The sequence below is a fragment of the Macaca mulatta genome, chromosome 9 (genome assembly GCF_049350105.2).
Source record: "Macaca mulatta isolate MMU2019108-1 chromosome 9, T2T-MMU8v2.0, whole genome shotgun sequence".
NCBI classification, from domain to species: Eukaryota; Metazoa; Chordata; class Mammalia; order Primates; family Cercopithecidae; genus Macaca; species Macaca mulatta.
Window position 1 is genome coordinate 26831399 of NC_133414.1, and position 17985 is coordinate 26849383.

At 36.3% G+C, this 17985-nt stretch overlaps 1 protein-coding gene across 1 annotated transcript in view; it reads left to right on the forward strand.

Annotated features, from left to right (window-relative positions):
- Positions 1–17985, forward strand: part of GPR158 (G protein-coupled receptor 158) — a 432618-nt gene that overhangs the window by 217725 nt on the left and 196908 nt on the right. The window contains exon 3 of the mRNA XM_001101165.5: positions 4821–4923. Coding sequence (XP_001101165.3) covers positions 4821–4923 — 103 coding nt within the window. The remainder of the gene's footprint in view (positions 1–4820; positions 4924–17985) is intronic.

A 17985-nucleotide genomic window follows, 5' to 3' on the forward strand; every position in this document is an offset into this window, starting at 1 on the left:
GCATGATTTGTTTTGAAATGTGAGGACATGAGATTTGGGAGGGCCTGGGGTGGCATGATATGGTGTGGCTGTGTCCCCACCCAAATCTCATCTTGAATTGTAGCTATCATAATCCCCATATATCATGGGAGGGAACTGGTAGGAAGTAATTGAATCCTGGGAGTGAGTTTTTCCCATGCTGTTATCTTGAAAGTGAGTAAGTCTCATGAGATCTGATGGTTTTATAAAGGACAGTTCCCCTGCACGTGCTCTCCTGCCTACTGCCATGTGAGATTTGCCTTTGCTTCTCTTTTGCCATCTGCCATGATTGTGAGGCCTCCCCAACCGTGTGGAACTGTGAGTCAATTAAGACTCTTTCCTTTATAAATTACCAGTCTCGGGTATGTTCTTATAACAGCATGAGAATGGACTAATACAGCCATGGAAGCTGCTTATGGTATACCTGGTTCAGCTGCAGCCTTGCAGGGAGCCAGTGCCCTTGCCAGTGCCTAGAGCTGTCCTCTCTTCTGCAGCTGGTGTGCCTTGCTGCACAGTGTGTGGACCCCACACTCACTCACACCCCCCTTACTGCTCCACACCTGGCTTGCCCTTGGCAGGTGTGGGATCCAGGTCAGTAGCAGGAGCCAAGGACAGCCTTCCAGGCTGAGTGGGCATAATGCGCCTAGCAGGCCAGAGCAAAACTCAGGCCTAGGCGCCACTGGCCACTGAGGTTTCTGGCTGGCAAAATGACACTCCAAGGATCCCATAACAATAACTCTTAATTTTTATATTTTTTATTAATTTTTATCACAGGCTACTCATAGAGCAGTGAGGGGAAAGAAGTGCTACTTAACAAGCAGCCCCTCAGTCCAAATGGGGTAAACATTAGTTGAGCATCACTATATTTACAGTTTTTTTTTATTATAATTTAAGTTCTAGGGTACATGTGCATAACGTGCAGGTTTGTTACATATGTATACTTGTGCCATGTTGCTGTGCTGCACCCATCAACTCGTCAGCACCCATCAACTCGTCATTTACATCAGGTATAACTCCCAATGCAATCCCTCCTCCCTCCCCCTTCCCCCCTCCCCATGATAGGCCCCGGTGTGTGATGTTCCCCTTCCCGAGTCCAAGTGATCTCATTGTTCAGTTCCCACCTATGAGTGAGAACATGCGGTGTTTGGTTTTCTGTTCTTGTGATAGTTTGCTAAACTAGGTTAACTAATTTTCTAATGTTAAAAATGTATAATTTTGTTTAGGAGGTAACAGGGATGAAGTAGCAAGGGAATCATGGTGGTGGATACAGCAAGAAAATATGCCTTCCAAGTTTATTGAAAATTGTAAATTTTCGATTTACAATTCTTCATTAAAAAATAAGCCGAGACCACTTGTATACTTCAAGGCAAAAGTATGAAAACAGTAGCACATTTGATTCCGTGCAGGCGCTGCTGTCTTGGAGGTGGAGTCAGTGTAGCAGGATAGTCTACTTTTATTGATTTTAATTGACTTAAGTTTTTTTCTTTCCTTTGAGATCATAAAATTATGTATTAATAGAACAACAAGTTTGAGGTGGCTAATAATTCATGTTTCTGTGTTTTATGTAATGAAATTAGGAGGCATTTCTTTCAAGTTCAAGGAATATTTTATTTGGCAATATGTACCAGATCTAATCAATTCAATTTTTAAACATTCATTTTTTTAAGTTGGCTGTAGAGTTTGTTTATAGCAGAGAGATACTTTAATTCCAATAAACTTTCAAATCTTCCATAAGAATTTAAAATTCTCAGCTGAGTCACTGTTGCAGTGTTGAGTCATATCATCATGAAATCAGTGATGTTCTAGGTTCTAATGAATAGCATTAACCTCTGAATTTCAGCAAGTTAAAATATTTCAAGAATTCTAATGTAGTCTTAGTATCTAAGACTTAGTTTACCTGGTTTACCTTAGTTTACAAATCCTTGCTGGATGAATATTTAGTAATTGTAACTTACAACAAACTCCACATGCTACATTCATAGTATCGTGATGTCATAATAGAAATAATGATACCCCACTGAATTGCTCTTCTCAGGATCCTTTGATTCTTTCTTTCTGCCTAACTTTTTAGCTCTGAAGTGTTCTGAATCTCACCACTTGGACCTATTTCCTTGATAGTATGTTTAGAGGTTCTGGCAGGGAAATACAGCTGCTTGTGTACCCTTGAGTGAAGAATGGTTCTCCTCCATTTGGGAAGGTCATCCTCTTTGACCTAGCAAGTAGCTTCAGGAAGGACACACATGGAGTAGTGAGGAAGAAAAAAGACACCTGCCAAGTCAGCCAGATTAGCTGAATCAATCCTGGCAATCAATGAGGTGGCAGATGTTGCAGCAGGGTTACTCTTATATTTTTGGATCTATTTCCTTCACTGACTGAAGGCATTGCTTAGTGATTTAATCTTATCTAATCTCATGGATTTATCTGTGATCTTTATGCAAATGATTCTCAAATTATACAGCCCAGACATCTCTTCTAAACTTTATAATAGTTTATCAAACTACCTATTTGAGATCTAGATCTAAATTTTTGAATAATCACTTCACTGTGATTTCTAAAACGTGGTTTCCAAAACTGATTTCCAAAACGTGATGTCCAAAACTGAACCTCTGATCTTTTCCCTAAATCTATAGCCTTTCTCAGATCAGTTGAATGACAACTCCATACTTAAGTTTGCTCAGGCCAAAAACCCCGGAGTCATCCTTTATTTTTCTCTTCCTCTTATACCCTGTATTTAACCCATTAGGCCATCATGGTGGCTCTACCCTTTTCAGACTATGTCTGTGTCTGGTGGAATAGTTATTCTCATTACTTAAAGACAATAAGGCTCAGAGACATTAAGAGAACAGCCCAAATCCACATGGTTGGGAAGTGATGAAGTCAGATTTCAAATTTATCTTTTCCGACCGACCACAACTAACATGCTCTTTCCATAATACTAATGCTTCTCCTAAATAAATGTTATAATTACTTTTTTATTTACATAGTTTAGAAATATGATTTGACCTATTGTATACCTGGAGATTTATAAAACAGTACACGTTATTTTGATTAGTTTCTGTAGGAATTCTGTATGCATGCTGCGGTTATTTCGTAAATACTTGCTAACTCGGTTGAATTGACTGGTACTCTTGCTGTTTTATGTTGCTCTGGGTTAGGAAATGTGTTTTCAATTGCAACATATAATTGGATATGTGTGTGTTAGACAGAAAAGAAGAGGTTATTAATGAAATTAAAATATTCGAGAAGGTCCTTTGGAAACCTCTTTTTCAGAGATTTCTTGCTATGTCTCTGACTTTAGAATATGTATTAGCTTTTTTTTTTTTTAATCTTACATGAAAATACTTGTCTAATTGCTAGAGTTTTGTGACATGTAATATTGATCTTAATGCTAATCATTTAAGCTTAGATTATGGAATAATTTAAATTCTTTAAAATTTTATGTCAAGGGCCTCTGAAAAGAGGGACATTTTATAATTCTTAAATTCACTCAATTCTAAGTTCCTCTAATAGATTATAGTGTCAAAAAGGCAATGTGTTGGAATCATGGTAGAGCAATATCATAAAAGAAATTTCAGTGTTGGTTAGATTATTTAAATACTCCAGTTTTACTGATGTAGTTTTTGTAGTTTAGTAGAAGTTATCCCTTGCTATGTAATTAAATGTAGCAAAAATGAATTATGTTAAGCTAGATTTTGCTTGGTTAAAATTATATATATATATAATATATATTAAAAATATCTATATATAAAATATATATATATTTTGAGACAGAGTGTCACTCTGTCGCCCAGTCTGGAGTGCAGTGATGCGATCTCAGCTCACTGCAAGCCCCACCTCCCGGGTCACACCATTCACCTGCCTCAGCCTCCCAAGTGGCTGGGACTACAGGCGCCCGCCACCATGCCTGGCTAATTTTTTGTATTTTTAGTAGAGACGGGGTTTGACCATGTTGGCCAGGATGGTCTCTATCTCCTGACCTCGTGAACCGCCCACCTCGGCCTCCCAAAGTGCTGGGATTACAGGCATGAGTCACTGCACCCAGCCTAAAATTGCACCTTTTGCTTGCTAGGTTATATCTTTGACCCTTGAAAGAAGTCAAGTTTAAATTTTTGGGAGATTTCTATTGTTTGTGATTGTGACATATTTTGAAAGCTATTTTTCTTCTTTATATGTATATGTAAAACATTTTTCTATTAAACAGATTTTAGGTAAACAGCCCTGGGATAATTGATCTTCATTTTTGTCTTCTAAATTTGCATTTTTAAATTTACTTGTTTTATTATTTTATCAATTTGTGTTATTTTGATTGATTCCAGGATAAAATTTGATGACTATTTAATTCATAAAAGCAATTTTCACATCTTAAATTTTATATATCTGTTTACCTACCTACCTGCCTATCTACCCACCTACCTACCTTTGCTTTGATAGAAACATTCAGTATGGAATCACTTTTGAAATATTCTTATAGGCTTTGGAACAATTTCTTAAAGCAATAAAATGATATGTGAGGCACTAAAAAGAAAAACTGTGTCTAGTAATTAACTCATTCCGTTGCCACAGGAAGTAAAGATGTGTGCAACTGCAGCTGTAATGGCATAAATTTAGAAAGCAAACTTAATTTACTGCTTCTAAAAGAATATCTGTTGGCACAACAAAACTAAAAAGTTCAAAAAAGAGCTATTTTATTTCTGGAAAATGTGTTAGTTTTCTGTTACCATTTGCAAAGATGGGTGTCTGTGAGCCTTTATACCATGAGATAAGCCATGATCAACTATGTTGCTGTCTTTTCTTCTTCATAGTGTATGCCAATTAAAGGCCTAGGATTCGTTCTTGGAGCCTATGAGTGCATTTGCAAAGCAGGATTCTATCATCCTGGAGTCTTACCAGTGAACAACTTTCGGAGTAAGTGTCCTTTGTTTCTATGCATCTATATGTATATACATCATATATACTATTATTACGAAGATTTTCTTTTATCCTTGTTAGAGTTATATGGTTGAATAATCATTGGTTTGGCATTCTTTCATCACTTAAGGAGTTTTAGTTTTAGTTTGCCATCTACAATGCTCTGGAGAACCACTAAAATATACCAAAAATATCCTTAGGTATATATTAGTTTTTAATACATTTTAAAAGTCTGAAGATATTGTAGCTATCTGGTAAGACCAATGGAGGTTTAGTTATTGAAAGATGCTATTACAGAAAGTTCCTAAAACTAATTTTGTCAGTTTGTTTATTTTACTTACCAATGTGTTTATATGTTTTTAATGCTGCATAAAAGTTACCGTAAAGTGAGAGGCTTAAAGCAGCACAAATTGGTTATCATACAGTTTCCATTGGTTAGGTTCCTAGTCCTGGGTTAGCTAGATCCTAAGCTCAAGGTCTCACCACTCTAAAATCAAGATGTTGGCTGGGTATAGTGGCTCACGCTTGTAGTCCCAGCAATTTGGGAGGCTGAGGTGGGAGGATTTCTTGAGCTCAGGAGTTCAAAACCAGCCTGGACAACATAGTGAGACCTTGTCTCAATAATAATAATGATAATAATAATACAATGCAGAGATCATCTTCAAAAAAATATAAGTCTACTTGCTGTTATTTGCATTATCTGACCTCTATAAACAATCATGACCAGAGCCATGTCTTCATAAATTTAATAAAATATTACATGCAGAAATTTATAGTTTCAAAAAATAAAAATAAAAGAAACTCAAGGTGTCACTTGGGTGTGATCTTCTCAGAGGCTCAGGGTCCCCTTCAAAGCTCTTTAGGATTGTTGGAAGAATTCAGTTCCTTGCAATTGTAGGCCTGAGGCCTTTATTTTCTGGCTGGATGTCAGCCCAGGGTCAGTCTTAGTTCCTAAAAGTTGCCTCAAGGCCTAGCTATGTCACCCTCTCACAATATGGCTGATTCCTTTTTCAAGGCTACCAGGAGAATCTCCCTAGCCTGCTAAGACAGAGTCTTAAATGACAGAGTGTAATGATGGGAGTGACTCTCCCATCACTTCAGCATATAACGTAGCCCAACCAAAAGAGAGAATGTCCCATCATTTTTACGGATCTACCCACATTCAAATGGAAGTGATTATATAGGGCTTCTATTCCAGAATTGAAATTTGGTCATCTGGTTATTTTATTCCTACTCCGGAAAATGTCAGTGTTACAATTCAAGTATTGAGTATTATTCTATCTCTGGAGAAGGAACTTTTGCCACATCACCTTATAGCGATTGGATGTAGTACCTAAGAAGAAAGACTGTAGTGGTTAACGGGGTGGTTTCATGAAAGTTAGGGTTTGGGAGTTGCTAAAACTAGAGTACAGGTCTTTTTTAAATAGTTACCCATAAATCTTTGCCAGCCCTATTATCTGTGTAGGAATTTGGATTTCTCTGAGGCATACTTCAAAGGGTTCATTGAGATTGAGACCTGAATGTCTTCCTCTGGGAATTTTGGTAGACATTTATAGATTTATATATAGTGCTTTTTCTCTCTCTTAGAAGGCACTATTCTTGGTCCTGAGACTGTTCACATTTAACTTGTAGGTTCTGGAGGTGAGAAACATTTTGCTGTCTCCTCCGCCACATATTTCAGAGTTTAGTCCTTGTTCTGAGTGAGTTGTTGTAGGCAGAATTCTAAGGTGGCCTCTCAGGTTCTGCTTCCACATCTTCTTAAGTGTGGGTGTGAGCTATGAATTTGCTGGGATGCTCACTCCCTTGCTTAGGTTCTGTTATTTAGCAACATAAGAGAGTAAGGATGTAGTCACTTTTGTGATTACATTGTTTTATCTAAGACTCTATCATAGCAGACTGGAAGGAGAGAGATAATCTTCTACTGGCTTTGAGGAAGTAAACTACCTTGTTGGGGAGACAGCCATGTGGTTGGGGCTTGAGAGCAGCCTGTAAGAACTGAGAGCAAACCCCACTAATAGCCTACGAGAAAACAGGGACTTCTAGTACTACAGTTGCAGGGAAGTAAATTCTTCCAACAGCCTGAATACTCTCAGAAGAGGACCGTGAGCTCCAGATGAGAATGCAGCCTAGCCAAAACCTTGATTTCAGCCTGGTGAGGCCCTAAGCAGAGAACCCAGTTACACTGTGCCAAGACTTCTATTGAACAGAAACAGGGAAATAATAAACAGACATCTTAAGTCCCTAAACTTTTGATCATTTATAATGCGGCAATTGCAAATATACAATAGCAATCCTGGTAATATATTTTAAGGATGATTATGCTTTTTGGTGTGTGTGTGCCAGACCATGGCGACACCGGAGCTACTTCGGCATTTTTCACGTTTATGGTCCAGACATAACATATGATTCAACACTGAAGGATTAAGGGAAAAGGTTTTAGCTTATGTTCTGTGAAGGTATTTTGTATCTGGTTTACCCACATTTGTTCTCAGCTCCCACTATGTGACTGAAATAAAACATCTAAATATTGTAGAATCAGAGAATGACTATGCCATTTGCTTATAACACTACCAGGAGAAACTGGTTAACCTTTAACAACTTATCTTTATTTAATTTGCACACTCCTACTTTCTTCCTTATTTTAAAAGCCAGTGTTTTCTTACTGGACCTACACTCTAAGAAAAGGCTGCCTCTCTGTGTGAGTCTAACTCCCATGTTATACACATTGCAGCCATGGAAGAGAGGCCACTCTTTCCAGGAAGATGATCTATAATTGAATTTAGATTTGATTCAGCTTTGACCTCAGCACATACTTAGCCAGGACCAACATTCCTCAGTGACAGAGCCGAACAGTCACTGCCTGTTGTAATTTGAAGCCAGTAAGGCAGGGGTCCCCAACCCTTGGGCTGCAGACTGGTGCCAGTTAAAGGCCTGTTAGGAACCTGGCCGCACAGCAGGAGATGGGCAGTGGGTGAGTGAATTAGTCCATTCTCATGCTGCTATGAAGAAATATTCAAGACTGGGTAATTTATAAAGAAAAGAGATTTAATCGACTCACAGTTTCACATGGCTAGAGAAGCCTCAGGAAACTTACAATTGTGGAAGGCACCTCTTCACAGGGTGGCAGGAGAGAGAATGAGTGTTGAGCGAATGGGGAAGACCCTTATAAAACCATCAGATCTCATGAGAACTCACTATCACGAGAACAGCATAGTGAAAACTGCTCTCATGATTTAGTTATCTCCACCTGTTCCTGTCCTTGACACATGGGGGATTATTACAATTCAAGGTAAGATTTGGGTGGGGACACAGAGCCAAACCATATCAGTGAGATAGTATTAATGCCCAAACTCTGCCTCCTATCAAATCAGTGGTGGCATTAGATTCTCATAGAAGTGCAAACTCTAATGTGAACTGCACATGTGAGGGATCTAGGTTGCACGCTCCTCATGAGAATCTAATGCCTGATGATCTGAGGTGGAGCAGTTTCATCCCCAAACTGTCATCCTGCATGCCCTCCACCTCAGTCCATGGAAAAATTGCCTTTCATGAAACCAGTCTCTGGTGCCAAAAAAGGTTGGGGACCACTGCCGTAAAGTACTCTTTAACCAGAAATAGCTTTCCTGATAGCCTTGTCAAGTTTCACAAAAATCCAACATTAATCACTTCTTGTCCTAAAGAGAGAGTACAACAACCTGACTAGGAATATGAGCTGTGTAACTCACCAGTGTCATCATCCAAGAACTACTCAATATTTTTTATATTTTGGGCTTATATGAGAATATATTGCATGTCTCCGTGTTTTAATTTATTAGGTCTCTTCATCATAGTATCCAGGCAAGTTATAGGGAAAGTTATTTTTATACTTTCTTGATGAGGTATCTGTGAGATAAGGAATGACCACATGTAGCCCTTGAGCCAAAGGTAAGAAAGGCATTAAGGACCCAACATATAAGATAACATGGAAAACTGCTAGCACAGTACATGGCATATAATAAGTGGTCAATACACAGTTAAATAATTAAATACACATATACCCACATATAAAAACAAAATATTAATCATGCATGTAAAGAGATATCTCCTAAGCACCACTGGTCATTAGCACCTAATCTCAAATATTTTATTATATTAGGATAACTAGTGACTTTAGCTGGGACCTTTGGAGAATTAATTCTACAATAGGAGGAAGTTAGTTGAGAAACAAAGGATATACAGCAAAGACAAAATTCACTTGATTTATAATTGTAAATACAGAAAAAAGACCCCAAATTCCTTAATCTCTTGTAGTCTTGTGTCCCCTTTGGAGAGAGGAGCTAAGATGTGGTGCTGATCTCTTAGAGAAAATATATATATGACTTAAAAATTCTGTTAAAATGTGAAGTGATTTAAAAATCTTTATTTAGACCTAGGCCCACAGTAAACAAATGGCTCATGAAGACCAAGAGAATGTATTCAAATAACATGATATGAAATTGTGCTGACAGTCCAGAGACCTTGTTCCTGGCATCTCTCTTGAAATTAGTAATCATATGCGAGTTAATGGGATCTGACATCTGGATAGTAGCAGGATTTCAGAATAACCAAGTACTGATGTTTCGCTGTCTTTTCAAATCCAGGTTGTTCCCTTCCAGGTTGATGAAATACAAGCTTGTGACTAGCTCATCTTCCTCAAATTCATCTCTCCTAGTATGGATTCTGTCTTCAGTGAAACTGCCTTTATCTTTTGTGTGGATATAGTGCCAGTCTTTCAGTCTTATTTCTTTCACCTTTTGGATTGACTTCAGCCTGTATACATTTCCAAATCTCAATTTACAAGTGACCCATATCCAAAAATGATAATCCCTACTTACTCAGCTCTAGTGGTATTGATATGAGAAGATACGATGGGAGGAAAAAGATAACAAAGTAATTAGAGACATAAAGAGTATGCAGTTCTGGAAGAAAAAGAAGGGAAGCTCTTTGAAAAGTGGTACAGTTTAGGGATTCTGGCTGAGCTCTACAGCAAATGTTAAGCAAGGCTGACTTGTCTCTGGGATGAGTCTTGGTTTTCTTGCCTTGCTTGAGTCTCACATTCTCTTCCTACTCTCTTTCATGGCTGGGGAGTTGGGACATGTGCCTTTCCAAAAATCTCAAAGTTGAAAAGAACAAAGACATTCTGAGAAAATATTTCAGATCAGAGGCTAAGAAACATGGCAAGTAAATTCAATGCATGATCCTAGATTTCACCCTAGATGGAGAAAAGTAGCCACAAAGGACATTATTCTGGCAATTGATGAAATTTGAATGTAGGCTACGTATTAGATGATAATATTATATCAGAATTAAATTTCCAACTTTTATAATTGTAATGTGGTTTTGTGTGAGGATGCCCTTTTCATAGGATATGCTAGCTGAAGTGTCTATGGGTAAAGGGATATAGAATCTCCATCCTATACTTACATGGTTCAGGAAGAATAGTGTACGTTAAATTTATATAAACATCTATCAAGACAATAGACATTTGCTTTCTGAAGACTAAGCTCAGTATCAGTCTCTAGTATCTATTCCAAACTTAGATGGAATAGATTAAAAGAGCTTGAACACCACAATCTCATAAATAGCATCGTCACTTTCACCACTGGTCTGACTTCAACCTTGTAGTCTCGTTCTGAAGCTAGGCTTTTACTGTATTATAGGAACCTAGTCCTAATCAGTTTTACTCTAGTTATAGAAGAAAGCTTCTCCATCCAGTTGCCGATCTTATGGTTTTGCCTCAGTAATTTGCTCAATTTTCATATATTTTTCATTAGTCTTATTTGTAGGGACTAAGGAAAAATGCAAATCGAACGTATTTCCAGATCTCAGATTCTTTCAGTTCACTTGTCCTAAAAATGGGCTGTGGACTGAGAAATAATACTTCAGTCCTCTGAAAATCTTCCTTTTCCTCCACTAGCTGAAGTACTACTTTATTAGACTTTTCCCCTCATTTAATATAATTGTATATTTTTGCATTATTTTACTTTACTAGACTGCTAATTAGAGACTTATTTATATTAACAATCATCTTTCCCCAAATATTAAAGAAAGACCTCTGGAAGGGAAATATGACTATTAATTAGCTCACTGTGGTAGGAAGAATGTCTGAAACTTCATTTACCAACATAATAGTGACAATTTTCTTTACATGGTAGAATTATTTGTAATTTTTGTCTTCTTTTTGCTTCTGTGTTTTCTTTTCTCCTAAGTAAAAATACATTTCTTACACAAAATCATAATGTTTTAAAAATAAAATATAACATTCAGAACATATTCCTACCTGACTTAGCAAATTTAGAAACTTTGAAAAGATACAAGGTATTTATTTACATTGCCTCTAAGTATCTCTCCACAAATTACTATTTACAAAGAAAAAAGTAACCTACAGTGAACAGACTTGTGGCATACCACCTTCCCAAGTAATCAAAGTAGCATACTCAATTATTGGGAGAAACTGACTCCTTGTGCCTCCTGGTGTGTTACACTGAGGATACAGCATTATTTTTACGGTGTTCCTACCAAAAGTTAATAATCTGAATCTAATCATGAGGAAATATCAGGCACATCAAAACTGAGGGACATTCTATAAAATAACTGGTCTGTGCTTTCCAAAAATCTCAAAGTTGAAAAGAACAAAGAAATGCTGAGAAACTGTTTCAAATCAGAGGCTAAGATACATGGCAAGTAAATTCAATGCATGATCCTAGATTTCACCCTAGATGGAGAAAAGTAGCCGCAAAGGACATGATTCTGGCAACTGATGAAATTTGAATATGGGCTACGTATTAGGTGATAATATAGTATCAGTATTAAATCTCCAACTTTGATAATTGTAATGTGGTTTTGTGTGAGGATGCCCTTTTCATAGGACATGCTAGCTGAGGTGTCTATTGGTAAAGGGATATAGAATCTCCATCCTATACTTACATGGTTCAGGAAGAATAGCATACGTTTAAATTTATAAACATCTATCAAGACAATATGAATGGTAAAGTAAATACAGCAGAATGTAAATAATTGATGAATCTGGGTAAAGAATATATTGGATTTATTTCTACTATTCTTGTAGATTCTCTGTAAAATTTAAGTGATATCACAGTTAAAAGTTACAAAATCTAACTTTCAGAATATCTGTTTTAATTCAAAGGACTTAAATATTTCAATAATTGTAGCTTTGGTGAGTTAATTAGACATTTGTGATTTGGAGCAAAAATTCACTTATCAAAGGGAATTTATTGCTATCAAAAGCGACATGACTTTAAATTATTTTTATTATAAAAATGTTATATACTCATTAAATAAACTTTGGAATGTATACAAAGGTAGAATTTTAAAGGCCATTCAAAGTCTATTTTTCATTTAATTCTTTTCAGTTTATAGTTTGTACACAAATGTCTGTATATATCATCTTTCTAAAAATTTGGAATTATATTTATTTAAAATATCATACATAGTTTCCTTGAATATAATTTTAATAGTTACATAGAATTCCATTGAATAAACACACTGTGGTTTGCTTAATCATTCTAAGGTTTATACTTTTACTAGTTTCTATAAATGTAAGACTATATTTATATAAAAATATCTAGAAGTTTTATGGGTTTTTTCTTGTCAATGAAAATAAGGCAAGGAAATAAGTTAACATACTGTTCACAAATTGTCACAATTTATTTTGGCAGGCTTATGATATAGGTGAACATTTTAGATTCCTCAGATGGCCTGTAAATGCTACTGTAACCTTCTCCCAATGTCCTTCTCTGTATTTTTTCTCAAGGCAACACTCATATAGGAAACAGAAGAGCTGCTACTGCCAAAGCTATATAGCTTTATACATTTGCCATTTGTCTTCAGGACGTATTTGTTTTGTCTGAAAGTTCTAAGTCTCATCTTCAAGGGTTTTTAGATTTCAGCAAGGCAGATCAGCATTCTGTGCACGGAGGATGCGTTTCCAGTTGCTCAGTCAAATTTTGATACAACATGGTTTCTAAACAGATTTGCCCATAGGTGCCAAAGTCAGCAGTGCTAACTCATATTCTTAATGTGTTTTTCTAGTTTGTTTCCAGCAACTTGAAAAATACTACTTTGATTAAATTTCTTAAGCATACAGGGTTTGAGAGCATAAACAATGAAGTAGTGAGTTGAATATTATTTTCAACTAAGCATCTGTATTATAGATCAGTTAATTTATTCTTTTGAGAGAGCACTTTCATCAGTAACAATTGTTTATTGAGTATCCAATATGTATAAACTACTAAGGTGCTAAGTGTATAAAGAGATACATCTATAAATCATGGCCCCATCTCAAATAATGTAAAATTTTAAAGAATCATAAGCTTAAGAAGAGAGCTTATTTATTTATTTATTTATTTATTTATTTATTTATTTTATTTATTTGAGATGGAGTCTCACTCTGTTGCCCAGGCTGGAGCGCAGTGGCTCGATCTCGGCTCACTGCAAGCTCCACTTCCTGGGTTCACGCTATTCTCCTGCCTCAGCCTCCCAAGTAGCTGGGACTACAGGCGCCCACCACCATGCCCAGGTAATTTTTTATGTTTTTAGTAGAGACAGGGTTTCACCGTGTTAGCCAGGATGGTCTCGATCTCCTGGCCTCGTGATCCGCCTGCCTTGGCCTCCCAAAGTGCTGGGATTACAGGCGTGAGCCACTACGCCCGGCCTAGAGCTTATTATTATTATTACGTAGTAGTATGATTTCTACTAGCGGCATATATTCTCTTTTCCTAGATAGGGAACTTTAGCATAAATCAGCAAATGTTTTTAGAACTGGAAGATTATTAAATTGTGCTTTGAGTCCTAAAGGAAACACTGAGTATCACAAGCTCTGTCTTTAATTTTAGTTGCTTTTTGAGCTTTAGAAATCAGATCTCTTGACTTTTGGTTTTGCTTTCTCTCTCTTACAACTTTGTGTTCCTTATAGAACTTCATGAATTTTGACAGTCAAATGAAGTTAAATACATTGTTAAAGAGGAAGTTTTTTATGATGGCATGTTACTGTTTGCCATTTGTGAATTGATCTCATGGTATTTGTGAGCACAAATAATAAAATGTCCTCATAATTTATTTTCCAACAAGTTGCCTTTTATACATGAATATTGAAATACTTATCTAACCAACAATTTATTTCCCATATCAGGAAATACAGAATTGTTTGGAGTTACATTCATTTTTCAACCTTATACCTAGTTGCTACTAATTCAGTAGATGGAATACCTGTTAACTATGATTTCTCTCCTACTTGAGGAAGATAATAAAGTGTATAGGCTTTTTCTATGTCCTGTACTCATGACTGTATTTCATGGCCCAGTATTTTGAGTCTTTTGTAATTTTAATATAGGTGGGAAAATAAAGATACAAAACCATTGTTCTATTCTTAGAGAGCTCACAGTTTCTTTTCACATACCGTTTAGATCTGTGGAACTCTACCAGTAAGCAGAGTAGAATAATACAGTCAAGTAAAGAAAATCACAATGGCATGTAACCTCAGGAAAAGAACTGAGCAGAGACAGAGTATATCAGTCATGGAAAGCTCTCCATGTTGATGTGGATCTCTGGACAATGATGGGGCAAAGGAAGTACATTGAAGTGCACCTTTGGACAGCAAATGTGGACTATTCAGCATACTGTCTACAATTCATATGTTTCAAAATTCTACCCCCGATTCTCCATTTCAAAAGATTGAACATAGACAAGTAATTCAGTCTTCCCAGTGAATCAAAATTGGAGAACATTGCAATCACTATGCAAGAACCTTAATTTATGTGAATAATGAATTACATCAATGTAGAGGAGATCATAATTAGGAAAGGTAGATGAACAATAACATTGAATTAGTGACAAGATATATATCTTTGTATTATAATGCAGAAATGAGATCAAAGTCCGATTTAGAAATAACATTTTCTAGTAAGAGAAGAAAAGGACACTAATTTTTCTTTAATTATATAAATTTAACCCACACAAATACATTTCTAAAAGAATGTACTGCATTTTTAATTGCAAAAGATACTTTTTTAAACTAGGGTATATCTTATGAAAAAGAAATAAATAGCTGATCCTAAGCCCAACTGTTTAGAATGTTTCATAATGGCTTAGTTTATTTGACAATACTCTATACTTATTAGTTGAATTTGGCAAAATCTGACAAGAGAAACTATTTTCTTTTTGCTAACCTGACATTAAGGTTGTTCCTTTGGTGATGATGTCAGCTTATTGGGCCTCCAGATGTTAAAAGCCCTGCTTGGGTAGTTTGATTAGCCCAGATATTAGAGTATCTCACCATACAGCAGTTGAGTTATAATCAGAGGGTTCTACTCTTTAAGTGCAGTGGTTTAACTGGAAGCAATTTATTTTGTTCTCTACTGTATTTAACAAATTGATTTAGATGTAGTATTATCAAGGAGCAAAAATGACCACAGGCAAGAATAAACTACTTCCAGGAAGTAAATTGTTTTGTGAATGTAAAGGAAAGCCTTTAACATCATGATTAGAGTTACCTTTGCGATCTACAAGATCCCAAGTTAGTTCACTTTTCCATGTCCATCACATGATTACCATGTTGTTCAAATCTAGGGGCACCATTCAAATTCTATTCTGTATGAATGCTGCCAGAGACAGCTCACTTTGGAATGTGGAAGCTATGATACAAGCTTTTCTTGCCCTGCATCACATACTGTTGACTCACCTTAGATTTTAGCTACAGTAGACAGCTAATATTACTGAACATGCTGCCAGTATCCAACTTCAAGTGCCCATAGAATTTCTTTTCTTTTCTGCCTCAGGGCTGTCTCTGAAGCCCCCTAAGCTTGCTCAGCCCTTGCCCAGAAGTGTGGTGAAATGGAAGTTTCCTGGGATAACTGTCAAACAAAGGGATTGGTAGTTGCTGCATAAATATTCCAGCCTTCCATCCTCTGGAAAGTCAAATCTGAAGGGCATTGTATACAGTTTTAGAGGGATCCCAGCAGGATTGATCCCCCGTTTTCCCACAGTAATATCCAACTCAGTAATCTACTTTTATTATGTTTTCTTTCTTCCTTGTCTTACTATATCTGATTTCCTTCTATCACTCTATCTTTGGTCAACCTGAAATCGTTGAAAGGATCAGATTTCAGTTTAAAAGAGTTTATTCAAGCAAAAAGGTGGGAATAGCCAGCTGGGAAACACGGACACCGGAGAACTGTGGTCAGTGCTACTAAGTTAAAAGTTAAATGTCTTGCTTATTGGAAGAAAACAAATAAATTTAATAGGATTGCAGTATTTTCTATAAAAAGCTGGTTTATGAGTTACAACAATTTAATTAGTTATAATTTGCTTTCTTTTCCATCTGGCTTAATTTCTTTTCTTTATAGCTGGTTTTCATTTTCTTTCCAGTTTACAAAACTGTATTTAACATTCCATCTTATGACAATGCGATAGCCATGAAGTCTTTGTGTGAGAAACAGTAGGAGGGAAGTTAATCTATAATAAAGATCATTAAGATCAACAATGAAGAGGAAGGCGATCTTTTCTGGTGCCTTTTAGTTACTTGCAACATTTTACAAAACAATGTAGGTAAGGAATAAGGCTAATCTATAATCAAAGATACAAAGGTTATAGCTGCCGGTTATGTGACTTGAGCACCATAATCAAATTCCTTTTAGGCTCAAAATAATTTAGAGTTCCAACAGCTTAGATTTTGAATTAGTTATTTTTATATTTTACACCTTCTTTTAGGAGTCATCTCCTAAATCAGACATCTGTGTCCAAGTTCGTATCTCAGGTTCTGCTTTCTGGGGACCAAGACAAAAATAGCAGCTTTAGCTGTTTGGTAGTGGCAACTTGCACATAAATTCAGGAAAAAAATATTATTTTCTGTTAAAGCTTTCTGCATTTGCAGTTACAGAAAGAAATAATTCTTTGCCTCTTGTAAAATAGGAGGCAGAGTGAGAGATAGTTTGGGGATAATTAAGAATTTTGTTTGGCATTAATATTGGGGGAGCCTAGGCATCTTTGCTATTTTTATTCATTCTTTGGGCAATGTTATCTAGTCTCGTGGCTCTAAATACTCCCTAAGTGCCCATTATTTTCAAATATTTATCTTCAGTGCAGGCCTTTTTCACATATATCAGGATGCCTTTTAGACATCATCACTTGGCTCTCAAGTAGACATCCTTAACCTGCCATGTCAAGATTGGACTTAGGATTTCTTCCAAAGCCTTCTCCACATGTGTGCCTTCCCTTCTTGGTTAATGGTAACTTTTTTCTTCCACTCATTCATACTAAACACCTTGGAGACAGCTTTGACACTTTTCTTTCTGTCTCACGTGATAACCAAGCCATCTAAAATTATGTCAACTCCACCTTCAAACTCTGCATGCAACCATTTTTACTGCAATACTGTGACCCCAGCCTTTATCAAGTCTCACCTGGATTATTACAGTAGCTTCTCATCACTATCCTTGCTCTTTCCCTTGTCCTCTAGAGTATGTTTTCTATACAATCAAAGCAATCCTTTAATTACATAAACCATATCATGTTACTCCTTTACCCAAAACCCTAACCCTAACCCTGCAAAAACTAAGCTTAAATATACTGAGCACTTAACATACTGCAATATTTTTCAAGTTTAAGTGATTCGAGGTGCTAAATAGTCTCTACTTATCCCATCTCAGAGAATTAAACCTTAGCTGATGTGGGTGAAGTTTCAAGTTTCATTTGTATTGAAAGTAAATAATGTATACTGTTTGCTTTAAATGTAGCTAATATCTTCCTAAGCCAATGAAAAAAGATCAGCCTATTTAGTTGAAGCAAGAAAGCAAAGATTTGTGTAAGAAGGACTATTTTGTAAAACAAACAATACCTCCACAGATAATTTTTTGATTAATTTAACTTCTATTGTACTTCTTTTTATGGTATTTTGGTTTGTGTGGTGATTGCTTGCACCTGTTAGGATTCACTGTCCTTTGTTGCTAATGTCCAGTGCCTGGTAAAGCCATTAGGTTTCAATTTGTCCATTGTTTTTGGTTGTTTCTGATGGGAAGATAAATT